The sequence below is a fragment of the Mytilus trossulus genome, chromosome 4 (assembly GCF_036588685.1).
Source record: "Mytilus trossulus isolate FHL-02 chromosome 4, PNRI_Mtr1.1.1.hap1, whole genome shotgun sequence".
NCBI lineage: Eukaryota > Metazoa > Mollusca > Bivalvia > Mytilida > Mytilidae > Mytilus > Mytilus trossulus.
This window is the reverse complement of record NC_086376.1, coordinates 87,605,526-87,620,423: the sequence shown is the minus strand read 5'-3', so window position 1 is coordinate 87,620,423 and position 14,898 is coordinate 87,605,526. Positions and strand designations below refer to the sequence as shown.

The window sequence follows — 14,898 nt, the reverse complement described above, 5'->3', positions numbered from 1 at the left end:
GAAAAGTGTGTGCTTAGTGTTCGGCCATCTTTGGTGTACTGCATGTGACGTCATATCGATAGGTATGCAAGATAGTTCTAAAGCTAGGTGCTTTTCACTTTCGTAGCGCCCTTGTAGAAGCCCGGTTGTGTGAGGAGCGTTTGTAGAAGGTCACTTGACCCGTATTTCTTTGATATTTGAAAAGGTTTTAAAACACAAAATCGTAAGTATCTTTGAATTTATATTACTTCGAAGTTTAATAATTTTTCTATCTTTTTATTAAGTATCAGTCTTTTTATTCAAATACTAATACATTCGTTCTGCTTCGATGTGAAGCAATGGACGAAATGAGCAGATATTTAGAATTTGGATTATTTATAATAAATGATGATGATATTTGATATTATCTGGAGATTTATAATTGAACCAAATCAGCATATTTACAATCATGATGTAATAATTATACTAATGAGAACCTACTGTGACTGCACCCTAGGGCGATAGTCTTTGACAAAAGTCATAATTAGATTCGGACCCTACATCGTTTGAAACAAAATATGCAGATTACTTGCATTATATCATGTCTTATTTATAATATGTATTATGTTAAAATTTGAAATGAAGCATTTCAGATTTCAACTAAATGATAACGACTTGAATTTATTTTAATGTTAGATTTATTATTAGAATATAGCCCGTTTATTGTTAGTGCTGAACATTTAAATTAATATAAAACCAGGAGAAGTGGTATGGTTGCCAATGAGACAACTATCTAGCAAAAATCTGATGATTTTCTTCAACAATAAGAAACACCCACAAAGAATAGTCGGTTATGAAACATGTTAAAGGTACTGACATCAAAACATGAAACGAGAAAACAAACGGCCCAATTTTTAACAAAATAATTTACGAAAAAACAAATAATGCGGATTTATTATTATTCGTGGCAAAACAATTGTTCTTGTGTATATGTATACAACGAATTTGAAGAACAGCCAAAAGGCCTGGATACAGACTTTTAACGTTTGCTTTATTAACTTCAGTTTGTTTTTTGACACATGTAATCTGGAATTAGTGTGCTTTATAAGTTACATTTTGTTTGTGCAAATGTAATCTGGAATTAGCACTAAAATCGCTACGGTTGCTGTTTTATCTGTAACATACACATCTACTTCAACTTCACTGATCAGAATGATTAGGAGAACATTTGGCAGTGTATCAGTTACCATAGTTACAACGTAGTATGTGTGAAGTTTGCCATTAATAACAGAATACCATGGTTTAGCAGATCAAAAATTCCTAAAGCATATATAAATAGATGTCTTCTTTTATGTAGCGTCTGAAACTGTTGTTTCTTATCATGAAAAACAAAGACATGACATGATAAGTGTGATCAAAATGAGGAGCAAGGCCCATAAAAAATGTTCCACTTTCAAAAACTGATACATTTATGTACTATTTCGAAACATTTGCAGGGTTTCCAATATCTTAACTATAGTTATTGAATTTTTGTAGATATTTTTGACAAAGAAATTTTACTTAAACATTTAGATCTGCCGGTATTTACTTTTGAACTTTATAAACCATGGATAATAAATCTCTCCAGATAAATATGGAAGATAATGAAGTATTTTGAAAAACAGAATGTTATTTGATATAAATAGATAACTTATGTCCAACTTTTATAAGTTGAATTGAAATGAGCCCCTATAACTGAAATAAAACAAAAAGACAGAGGCATGACCTAACACCAACAAATTATAAAAAAAATATGTATAAAATCAGGCCAAAACAAACATAAATTACCTAATATATCAATTAACTTGTTTTACTTTATTATCAAGATTTACACAAAATTGATGAGTATAATTTTACATGTACATATTTCAATTGTCAATATAAAACTCGAACATATTTTTTGATAGAAACATATTTTTTTAAAGAAATTTATTTCGTATTATTTCTGTTGTTGAAAAAAATACACATTTGATTATTTATATGACCTAATTAATCGATTATTTATGATTGGAAAAAAATCAGATGACCTAATAGCACCTAGCGTGAAAGGGAGCCCGGTGTGACATGTAAAACATGTAATCAATATTTTACCGCTTTTGGCATGATATTGATCCGATAACAGAAACCACATGTGTCGACTGCGATATCCGCCAGAGCCTCTTCACACATGTGGTAACATTATACTACCCCTAATAGATCCTCATTACACATGTGGTTCGTGTTCTACTATATATAATCTCAGTTGTGTATGCTTCGATCACTCATTGAACTTTGACAGTTTCTGACGGACACTACACACATTCCAAAATGTAAGTTCTAAAAATTATTTGCTACTTTAAAAGATATAAATTAGTTTGAATAAATTGATCTATCTATACATAATTTGAAAATAGTCTTAAAAACAATAGTCAAAATAAATTGAATTAGAATACAATAAGCATAGTAAGATGGATACCAATATATCATATAAAGACATTTATCTTGTTGTCTTTTATATATGATTTTGAATATCGAAACTAGACTTTTTAATAAAAATAAATCCGCACCGTAGACTTAGTATTTATTAAATATAACTTTGAGACTTTAAATTCAATTGAAGGGAAACAAATATCAACATGCTATGTTTTGGTCACACCAGTATTGTTATATTTTGTTATATCGCTGAACTTCTATGTAGTGCCTTTTCTGCCATTTTATATTACTTTTCGTATTTGTAGCAAGGACTGATTATTAACGTTAGCATTACATGATTTAATAGAGTAACTTACTTTATATTATTATTCTGAACGTATTACATTGAAAAGTCTCGATATTGAAAACATGGTCTTACCTATCATCTGTTTTGTGTAACGAGTTTCGGTGTATGATTCTTCTCGAAAATATATGATTTAGTACTGCAGTTAATGTAGTTCGACCCTCTCCCCCCCCTTTTTAACGTTTTGAAAAAAGCTTGTGAGTTTGTATTGGAACCCGGGCAATGAAGGGGCAAGGTGTACAGCCTTTACTTATAAACATCAGCCCAACAATGTTAGTACTATAAATTTGCATTCGAAAATATTTTGTTCTTCCCTCGCCTGGATTCGAACTCAATGCCCCATGCTACTGAGATATCGTGGTACCAAATCGCCTTGCACTAAACCACTCGACCACATAGGCTCTATTTATATTAGATGTAACTAATAATCACCAGCTTTATATTGAGCAATTTATTATGAAGTAAACGAAAATTTTGAAGTGATTTTAAAGAAGTAAATTCACTTCGCCACAAAACGGATTTTCATTAAAAGTTTAAATTAAGTTAATAAAATTGAGAATGGAAATGGGGAATGTTTGCATATATGTAGAAGGTCGTAGAAAAATCCTATTTGTACATGTTGTATAGGAAGTTTCTGAAAAAAATATGGAAGAAAGCAGTTTCTTCGCCTAATGACTTGTCTGTTGTTTTATTTTGTTGATTTTACTCGTGTCGACCGTACACTTAACAGATAACCACATATAGATAGGTCAATTCTATCGAATGTTTTCCTGTTCATCATTGATTCGATTGATTGAGTGAATGGATAAAAAGGGGGTGTTAACGTGCTACCGGTATGCCACAAGGTCAAAACAACCTTTAACAATAAACCGGTTTCAAATAAATATGCCAAGGTCTGAAATGTCGTTTTATAGCAATCGAATATACAAGCTTTTAAATGTATTTACCAAAAAGTGTTCCCATTTTACAAAACACCCTAAAGGCTACTTCTTTGAAACGCTACCTTAGATAGATAAAGTGCGCGTGTTCATATGTATTCAAATGTCATTTTAGCTTTGTATGCCCCACCTAGGGGTTTTATGTTTATCGGTCATTTCGTCTTTTCCTTCGTCCTGTCGTCCGTCCGTCCGTCTGTCCCCCTTCAGGTTAAAGATTTGGGTCAAGGTAGTTTTTTAGGAAGTTCAAATTACGAAAATTATAGTGCGACAAGGGCATCCGTGTAGCATGGACACATTATTGTTTAAACATTTATAAGTAGATTGTATTTTTTCTTTCTTTTTCAGAACAACCATGTCTGAAGGAGATGAAGTAAGTCAATATTAATCAATGCATGCTCTGTATTATTACTCAATTGGAATAGTAATAGTGCATAGATATCAAGTATAAATGAAATAAAAATGAAAATGAAAGATTGGTCTTTGGATCACAACGACGTTCTTCTTAAATATACTTTTAAGAGTGTAAATCAGACCAGAGTAACTAGTGTTAAACGTTTTCGTGAATGAGTTATTTAGTCGCATGCTAGAGAAATAGCAACATAAAATACAACTGAATGCTCGAATTCCTTTCAAAGTAGATAAAAGTAATAGATATATATATCTACCTCAATATTCTATTCAATAACAGGACAAGAAAACTCGAGCAGAAAGAGCGACGTCCAACGTTTTTGCGAAACTGCCGCAAAAAATTATGCAAGAGATGAAGGAGGTAATGAGTTTCACGATGTAGCAACTGTAGTCGTTAGACTTAGCTAATTAGATGTATGGTTTCTTTATTTTCAGGCCACACAGAAAGCTAGAGCAGCTACCTCCAGCGTTTTAACCAAGTTTAATCAGAAACAAATTCAAGAAATGAAAGAGGTGTGGAACGCATGCCTATGAGCATGCGCACTGCCGAAAACCCCTTGATGTTTTCAATAAACAAAAAGTTTGGCATGGGTGCGCAGCGTTCAAAACAAACTTTACCAAACACTAACGATTTTCACCTCGTTTCCAGGGCATGTTATGGTTTTTATTTCAGTTTCCGTCTAACGATCTTACAAATTCTCCCTTTGCTGACCCCTAATAGTTGAAGTGGATTTGAGTGAAAGAAACCCAACATTAATTAAACAACCTTTTTGTAACATTTGACAGATGCACGAGGACGAAATAAAATAACAGAAATAAAAACTGGAAAAAGAGTTCTGAATGAAAAAAAATAGAAAATGAACCAGTTAAAATCAGCTTTCCGATGTTTGGCCAGAAAGTGTGCAGTAATAGATAGTAACAGTAGTTAGGCATTTTGGCACTCTTTACTTTTTTCTGTTAATGTTAAAAGTTTTAGTCTTTCAAGTACAAGTATTCATTGTTTTATTATATCTTACAATAGTCGCTATTGCTTCTGAATATTAACAACAATTTTCAAAATGTTTGGTTCAAAGCAGACTTAACTTTTTCAGTTTGCTAATATGATCTAAAACGACTAATGGTCGCAAAAATCCGCGTTTCATCCACTAATCATGATATATTTTATCATTTGCATGAAATTCATTTGACCAAACAAAATTTACCTAGCATACAGAAATAATAGCGACTAAATGTTTCTTTCACAATTTTAGTCCTGCATGTTTTTATTTTTAATTTGTTTTTGCATGCTCAGTGCAGTGGCGGTAAGATTACCCTTATTTGATTCTTTATATTTAAAAAAAATGACAATGACAACTTTTGCTTATCAACCAATAATTAGCTGGGTTTTTTTGTTCATTTTACAATCTTTTATATTAATGCAATTTCTTAAAAAATAGAATACATTCTGAATTTCATCTTTGTTTGTGTAAATTGCTTAACTTCAATAATATATTGGACAATTTAATAATTCTCAAAATCCAAACTAAGTTATCAAAATCAGCATTGAAAATCTGCCTTCTTTGAATAAACTGGAAACTACTGGTCTAAATTCTTAAAGTTACTTATTTCTAATTCGAATTTAGGCATTCACAATGATTGACCAAAACAGAGACGGTTTCATTGATCTAAACGATCTCAGGGAAATGTACTCATCGTTAGGTAAGTCTTATATTGTGTACTCATCGTTAGGTAAGTCTTATAGTGTGTACTCATCGTTAGGTAAGTCTTATATTGTGTACTCATCGTTAGGTAAGTCTTATAGTGTGTACTCATCGTTAGGTAAGTCTTATATTGTGTACTCATCGTTAGGTAAGTCTTATATTGTGTACTCATCGTTAGGTAAGTCTTATATTGTGTACTCATCGTTAGGTAAGTCTTATATTGTGTACTCATCGTTAGGTAAGTCTTATATTGTGTACTCATCGTTAGGTAAGTCTTATATTATGCACTCATCGTTAGGTAAGTCTTATATTATGCACTCATCGTTAGGTAAGTCTTATATTGTGTACTCATCGTTAGGTAAGTCTTATATTATGTACTCATCGTTAGGTAAGTCTTATATTATGTACTCATCGTTAGGTAAGTCTTATATTATGTACTGATCGTTAGGTAAGTCTTATATTGTGTACTGATCGTTAGGTAAGTCTTATATTGTGTACTCATCGTTAGGTAAGTCTTATATTGTGTACTGATCGTTAGGTAAGTCTTATATTATGTACTGATCGTTAGGTAAGTCTTATATTGTGTACTCATCGTTAGGTAAGTCTTATATTGTGTACTGATCGTTAGGTAAGTCTTATATTGTGTACTGATCGTTAGGTAAGTCTTATATTATGCACTCATCGTTAGGTAAGTCTTATATTGTGTACTGATCGTTAGGTAAGTCTTATATTGTGTACTCATCGTTAGGTAAGTCTTATATTATGTACTCATCGTTAGGTAAGTCTTATAGTGTGTACTCATCGTTAGGTAAGTCTTATATTGTGTACTCATGTAATCAAATGTTTAAATCGATTTTTTTTCAACGTTTGTGTAGGAAATTTTCCTAGTTTTGGTCCATAAACTGTAGTAACAAATTCAAAAATATTGATGTGACCTTGTTAATTGGTATCTCCTTCCTTTTAATATTGATCTGCACACCAACTTAAACAGGAAGTTGGTATATCGCTATATGATGGTTACACGTTTTCTTTATCTATTCGACGATTTTGTTGGTTTTCCTAAATTAAAATAAAGTGTCGGTTCAACTACGACCCATGATCGCCAAAACTTAATTAAACTAAATAAATAAATTACTGGCACCAGTGAAGTAGTACATGCATTTATCAACACTATTTAACCTTTAAATATGAGAAATCGTGTTATTAATGCAAAACTTATTTCATTTACAGGGGCTGTTCCTCAAGAAAATGTAATGAAAGACATGTTGAAAGAGGCCCCCGGACCATTGAATTTCACAATGTTCTTGTCATTGTTCAGTGAAAAACTCAGTGGTAAGTATCATATACAGTTGTATGTCACGTCGCGAATTGCGATTAATGACGCATCGAGTGTTTTCAGATTGGACAATTTGTAATTGATGAAACTTTTGGGAGAGAATGACCCGCCTTCTTCAAAATTGGAACCGTTTCAGCGTTGTGAAACGTGTTTAGTTGATCTATGGAACGATTTCATTCCTTACCAAACTCAATACAAGTTACTATCACGTTCAAAATACCCTTATTTGTATTAAAAAAATAGTATATATATGAATACGTTTGAAATATTTGATGCTATCTCATACACTCAGGGAACAAGTTATTAATAAGTAATAAAACAAATTCTATAATATATGATTGTCTTAGATATGATCCTTTTAGCTATTTTAAACTACAAAAATATATTTAAACAAATTGTGTTTTTTTTTATAAATTCGCATTTTGTAATCTGTTTTTCAAAAAAACTAATCACATTGTCAATTTATAGGTACCGACCCCGAAAACACAATCCAGAATGCCTTCTCTATGTTCGACGATGCAGGAAAGGGATATTTGCCAGAGGCCTAGTAAGTTTTTACACATAGCTTGTAGTCAAATATTGTAAAATCCTATGTTTTTTTTACTTTTATATTACTATTTGTCAGATATTGTGAAATCAAAGTTTGCAATAGCTTATAAAGATACATGTATTAAATTGTCTTGATAAAGTATTGAACTAATATTGTGTTGTTCATACATACATTTTGGAAGTTACGGAAATGAATATGTCTGGTTTCTGTAAGTTCCAGTTATGTGGGCATGCTTGCTGTACTTGTGCAAATGTCATTGTCTTGTGTGTCAGAAATTAAATTTAATTGAGGTTCATTTTAACTTTTCAGCATTAAAGATTTACTACAAAACATGGGAGACAACTTCACCCAAGACGAGGTAAGAATTGGCGGGTTTTCTCTATTTTAACGTCTGCTGTCTTTTAACAAGAAGCAAATGCGTATTGAATTTTTTCTCCCAGCCCTTAAATGTTGAGTTATAATAATGGTTGTTTGTAAATGAGATTAGCATTACCTACAATTTAGCAAGTTCTGACACAAAATACGAAATCATCCAAGACATTTAATTTGTTTTTGGTAAACCGTACTGATGTTGGTTGTTCGTACATTTTCGACTATTCTAATTTGAATGTGAAAGTCCTTTAACGTTGAGATAAAGAATAAAAATTCACAACTTACAGAATATAATGAGATCTAGCAATATCACATAAACTAATATGGTTTGTTTGATCGGAATGTGCATGAAACATTTGCGATTGGACGTAAAAAAAAAAAAAAAAAAAAAAAAAATAGATTTATCAAATGTATGCAGGAAATGTTCTCTTTTCAAAATTGTCATCAGAATATCATACATTTCTATTGGTGAAAATATCATATATTAAACGTGGTTAAGACTTAACCAGTGTCTGAAGGTCAAAACGCAACAAGTTACACGATTCCAGAAATGAATCAGCAAACTTTTATGTAGAAAAAACGGATGTTAAGCGTAAAGTTATTATAAAAATCGAATATGTTATTTTCTCTTAAACAATGTATTCATTTTTATAGTGACAGCTAGATTGTATATTTTGTCACAGTACAGTACACACAACTTATATTTTTATTTTGTTTACAGATGAGACAGACATTCAAGGAAGCACCCGTGGAAGGTGGAAAATTTGATTACAACAAATTCACAGCCATCATCAAGGGAAGCAATGTCGAAGATTAAAGGACATCATGTGATAAAACAAACTCATTTTCCATTGCCGGATATGTAAAATTCAGAGACATGTGATTGTAGTATATCCCAAAAAGTGACAGTTTATTTATTGTAGCATTTATTTATTTATTTAGAAATGTAGGAAGAGCTATTGAATTTTATATATCCGTGATAATGTCTTTTAAACCTCATATCAGGAATATTTCAAGCCAAAGAGAGAAACCATTCCATTTTCTTAAAATAATTTGACTGCTGTTAGCACTCCCTACCGGGCCTCATTTATCAGGAAGCGCTACAGTGTTGTCATGGAGGCAGAAAAAACATCTGTTGATTACAATAACATCGTAATCAGCCTCCTACATATTCTGTTGGCTTGGGATGCTCCGGTAATACGATGCCTGCACCAAATATAGCTCATATCGTCTGCTACACGCACGTGCAGCAAATAACTGATCATTACTATCAAGGCATCAAAATTTATCTTCTCCAATATATATTCGATTTACTTACAATGCCTTGGGTGGGGGGATTTTAATATAGAAATGAACTATTCCCTTCTTTTGTGATTTTATTTATTTATTAATTATATGTGAACATGATTTGTATAAAATGACCTGTCATTTCATGGCAATAATTATCCCCGGGGATATTAATCTGGAAGAATGCGTGATGTCTGTCAGTAAGCTGTCAGTAGACAAGTACTTGAACTACTGCTGGTGCCATAATTACTGTACTTTTTACTTACTTGTTTTGGTTAGTAGTATACCACATGGTATATTTTTTACCGATAAGGGTAGATGTAAAAGTTGTGATATCTTATAGTAATTATGGTGACCAAGAACATCTGAGTGGAGTGTTACCTGTAACCTTCTTACATGTATAAAAATAAAAATCCTCTGTGCACAGAGTTAATATTTGTCTGTTTTCTATTATCTGTAAAAGATAATGTTACTAGCCATGACCGAGTACTGAATGATCTTGATAATCCAAATTCTAGACTTTGGTATTGAAATCATAGTCCCTAAGTCACAAATATAATAGTTTTTCGTCATTCCTTCGTTTGTTTGATATAGTGTAACGGTTGCTTTTTGTCAGATTTTTTTTTATTAATTCCCAATTTTTGAATTTTCCTCGGAGTTCTGTATTTTATTTATACATTTTTGGGTTCAGATCCTAGATCTATTTTATTTGTCTTTGTAATTTAAATGATTTGAATTTATAGTTATATTTTGGGTAGTTTTAAAATATTTAAATTCGTTTGTAAGCAGAAAGATAGTGCATTCGAAATAACCGAATATTTTGGGAATACTATTGTCCTAAAAGATAGTTCTACAATTTTATTTAGTTGGTTCCTAATCTGAGATTATTGCTAAAATCTGTAAGTTAATGGTTTTTGCAAGATATGTGAGGTTCACGTGAATGAGACAGCAATTCAATGGCACAAATTACAAACAGATACTAGGGTCAACAACAACACAAAATATTTAACATTATATCGACAGGTGTCTTATATAACCGTGAGATTACTATAACACATTGTCTTGTTATCTCAGAAACCAAGTGTCAAGCTCTTACGCTGATCAAGTAAAAGAAGATTATGCAAAAAGTTAACATACTATCACAGATCTAGAAACTACATCAAGTTCGCAAAAAAATTAAAAAAAAGAACACTAAAGGTTTGACTTAAACCTTTCCGACCAATGGTTTTGATGTTAGTCATTTTATCATTGTATTCCAAGGAAAAATGTACTAAATGCAACGTTTCAGTGTAACCTTGTATAAAATACAACAAAAAAATAAATACTGTCAATTTTTCAGCGTTACGTAACCATGAGCTATCAAATGCAATATAGAATGGAATTTAATTGTATAGCAAACAATTTTGATCGTATGCTTATAAGATACCGCACCTTCAAATGAACATTCCAGAAGCTACATGGATTATGATTGCAATCAGCAATTAATCATCGTACATTCATAAGCTACTGTCTATACAACATCAGCAATTACTATTTGTTAGAATTGCTCAAGTTCCATGGGTGTGTGATAATCTCATAGAATCGCTTGAGTTCCATGGGGGTTGTAATAACCTCCTACGTACAAAATAATGATATAATCAACACTTGGGTTTATGATTATCAATTATTGTTCTTTTATCAATTACCCTACATGAAAGTAACCATAGGAACACATTAAGAGAAACACTTACAAAAACTAAGTACATTTCTTATTATCTTTTGTATACTTCAAGCATCGTAAGAATGTGTATTAGATTTGATTATTGTAACAACCGGTAGTATCTTAAAGGCCGATAGAACATGCTTTTGGGTTGAGGGGAGGGGTACATCTAAGGGTTTTGTAAAAAAAAATCTTTCTCATAGGTTTTGATAACAGAAAAAGGTTGATTCAATATTTCTTTTTATTGATAAATGTTTTGTCGGAATTGTGGCTTTTGAGTGGCGTTTGGCACAGTACAACAGGCGGAGATGCTGGTTATTTTTCTGTTGTTTTTTGAGGGTTTTGTTTTTGTTTAAAAAGCTTGAATTAGATTTTAGCCGAAGTTCTAACATTTGTCATGCAAAAACAAACACACATGCAAATACTACAGAATATGCATATGTATAATATACCATCCTTTACGACAGACAAATACAGCTGATTTGTAAGCTAAAAAAAGGTACATGCTTCTTATACATTTTTGTAGTTCACATGCAATCCTTTATGGGAATATTCTATACAGAGCCAATAAAATGGTCGTCATTCGTCACAAAAGCTAACCTTACATTTAAATAAACTTAAACAGAAGGGAATACGTAACGATACTGTTGTCAGGTCGTTATAGTTGGCATTTTTTGGATTTAATATTGATTCACTCATAGGGTCCGTTTGCATCGGAAATAAACACATTTATTCTAAAAACCGAAGTTGGCATGATACTAGTTATGTTCTTCTCGTAGATTTTATGATAGTAAACTATGATAATAAACTCCCAAAAGGAGGGATTGTAATTAATTTTCGTATGATATAGACATAATCTTTCAATCGGTTTACTTGGGGTCTGAAGCTGGTATGTCAGTAACTGCTAGTAGTCCTTTGTTAATTTGTATATCATTGTCATTTTGCTTAGTTTCTTCTGTTACCTAATCTAACATCAGACTCAGACTTTATCAACTGTATTTTACTGTGCATATATTGCTGTGTGTTTTTATTTATTCTACATTGGTAAGGGGTATAGGGGAGGGTTGAGATCGCACAAAACATCCTCTGTTAATTGGAATATTCCGCTGCAGTTGTGCGCTTGTCACAAGTCAGAAGCCAATGTCTTTTGTTCGTCTTGTATGTTGTTTCTTTTTAATTTTCTCGCTGTGTTGACCCATTTGTGTCCACGGGCTGGGTTGTTTGCACTTTGGTCGGGGTGTTGTCTCTTTGACAATATCCCCGTTTCCATTCTAAATTTACAATGCAATACGTTCATGAATGCCTAAATATAGACAACATCCGAACGATACAATAACTTAAAGACATCCGAACGCGGACACCAATCTCGGAAAAAATACCATTTGTCCAATATTTTAGTAACTATGCATGTTTATATATTGTTATCAATACTGGGCTAAACATATGCAACGTATATTTTTATTAGTTTTTGCTCTGAACCGAATAGCTTAATTCAAAAGACAGTGTGAACACCAACACTGCATGAACATGCATCTATTCTTTTGTAATTGGAAATTATTATCAGCGAATATCACTTAAGAAAATGATGAGTTACCAAGAAGATATACTTGAAGGGTATTCCAAAGACAGCCATAAAGTGCTAAATTGTATGGTGATATACATCTCATGCATAAACGATGCTCATTTAAAAGTTGATTTTAGTGATAGTTTATTCCAGTACTATCAAATCGGCAGATAAATATTTCATAAAAGACACATAAAGTAAAACGATTTGTATACAACTATTTCTTGTTAATCTGATATACTTAGTTGCTGATTCAAATCTTAAATGTTGTCTGTGGAGCAATAAGATGTATACGAAGTAAGCTACTTAAATACCTTCATTTAAAACAAGCTACTCAACTTGTATGTTCGTTAAATGTTGCTAATCCACATTAACTCATCCATACTCAATACCATGTATAAAAGAGGGATGAAAGATACCAGAGGGAATTCAAACTCATAAATTGAAAATAAACTGACATCGCCATGGCTAAAAAATTAAAGATAACCAGACAAATAATACTATAACTTTACTGTCTAAAGAAAAATGAATTAAGCGCTCTAAATCAATTCGTGGCAGGTCTTCCTATTTGACCAATCTAAGCATTTTCCTCATGCTACAATGCATTGTGTTATATAATTGTTCAATAGCTAAAAATCTAAGACCCTGCGCATGCCCACTAACACTGTTTCATTTCTGTTCTCGGTAAGACACGAAATCTGGATCAAAATTTTGATCAAAAATATAATTCAGTATAACGTAAGACAATTCTTAATTAAAAGGAATGATAACCTTGAGCCGCTCTAAATAATTTTTATTTGAAAAAAATCTTGTTTGCTCTTTTGAAGTTACTTGCATATAACATGTCGACATACAGATTAATATATTGAAGACTATGTGGTATGAGTGCCAATGAGACAACTATCTCGTCCAAGTCACGATTTGTTAAAGTCTTGCATGTTGTTCATGTATTGGATTTCACATTTTTAACCTGATCAGCAAACAGATAAATCACATTGAAACCACTTTTTCGGAATGTACATATATATTTATCAGCATGATGTGACAACAATTCCATGGTAACCTAATACCTTCTTAAAATAGTAGGTGTATAAGATATGACCACCTGAGAAAACTATTGAATCTTAAGGGGAGTTGTGGCCACTAGCAGTCCTAAAATATGTTTTATGGCAAATCACTTATTTTGCACTTAGATATTTGACATGTCGCCGATACAGGTCAATATTTGGTTAATGTAAAGGCTGCGTGATGCTCTTTCTCTTTATAATTCTAATGAACGTGTTCTATATTGAGAGAGTTGTCGAAATCCGGAATAAGCATCTACATGCAACTATGTAATGCAGATTAATGCAGATATATTTTTACATGTATATTAATATGTATAGCTTGTTTGTCATTATGACTTGATATAATGTAGATAGAATATATTATGCATATACTTGTAAAGATAATAATCAAATATGCCAATTTCAATAATCCATTTCTTTGTATATTGTCTATCAATAGAGATACATACCTCATCGTTATATTTTAACAATGCAAGTGTATAAACCCTATTATACATGTACATACACATTATATTTTGTCCTTTCTCATTATAGTTAACGTATACTAGTTTGTCACTAGCCTTGATTTCAAAGGAGTGTATGTCACTGGCCTTGATTTCAAAGGAGTATATGTCACTAGCCTTGATTTCAAAGAAGTATATATATATGTCGCTAGCCTCGACTCCGGCTGCAGAATATTCACTAGCAAAGTCAGTGAGGCTCGACATTTTTGTTCTTCCTATAAAGCAAATTGTTCATGACTCTAAAACCTTTTGATACCTGTATCTCAGCATTGCACAAGGTCATGTTTTTCTCTGACTGTTTATTGCATCTTTACACTAAATCAATCGGATGTTGTATGATTGATAATTTATTCTTAGATCATGGTTGTTATTGACTTTGGACTAGCTGTCAGTCACTGCGAGTACTCTCAGATCTGTATAATCTGAAATGTCTTTTTGTTGTTGGGATGTACAAGTACCCGTCCACGTCCACTTTGAGTGTTTTTGATAGATGTATTTCTATTTGAATCTCTCCGATTAGTTACGCCCTTTTTCAATTGATTTTTATAGTTTGTTCATATGTTGGTCTGGTACTCCACTGTCCAAGGTTAGAGGCGGACTGGCGCCCTCAAACTAGTTTAACCCTGCTACACTACATCCGGTATATGCCTGTCCCAAGTCAACAACCTGTACTTCAGTGGGTGTCGTTTGTTGCTGTGTTACATATTTGTTTCTGTTCATTA

General features: G+C 32.2%; 1 protein-coding gene across 3 annotated transcripts; it reads left to right on the top strand.

The window, feature by feature from the left end:
- The first annotated feature begins 37 nt into the window (after positions 1-37).
- Positions 38-9,776, top strand: LOC134716232 (myosin regulatory light chain A, smooth adductor muscle-like). Of its 3 annotated transcripts, none has more exons than XM_063579100.1 (8): positions 38-202; positions 4,036-4,060; positions 4,534-4,611; positions 5,721-5,796; positions 7,029-7,130; positions 7,603-7,681; positions 7,994-8,042; positions 8,778-9,776. In XM_063579100.1, exons 2-8 carry the CDS (start codon positions 4,043-4,045, stop codon positions 8,871-8,873), a joined length of 498 nt encoding a protein of 165 aa, XP_063435170.1. In that variant the 5' UTR covers positions 38-202; positions 4,036-4,042; the 3' UTR covers positions 8,874-9,776. The 3 variants fall into 3 exon arrangements, with proteins under 3 accessions (XP_063435170.1, XP_063435169.1, XP_063435171.1); XM_063579099.1 differs by lacking the exon at positions 4,534-4,611 and adding an exon at positions 4,379-4,459 and having other exon boundaries at positions 49-202; XM_063579101.1 differs by lacking the exon at positions 38-202 and adding an exon at positions 2,103-2,306.
- Positions 9,777-14,898: the final 5,122 nt, after the last annotated feature.

Excerpts from the sequence above, each read along its gene's own strand:
- LOC134716232 (XM_063579099.1), top strand. Across the intron at positions 5,797-7,028 it reads GGAAATGTACTCATCGTTAG|GGGCTGTTCCTCAAGAAAAT; the intron begins GTAAGTCTTATA and ends TTTCATTTACAG. Across the intron at positions 7,682-7,993 it reads GGATATTTGCCAGAGGCCTA|CATTAAAGATTTACTACAAA; the intron begins GTAAGTTTTTAC and ends TTAACTTTTCAG.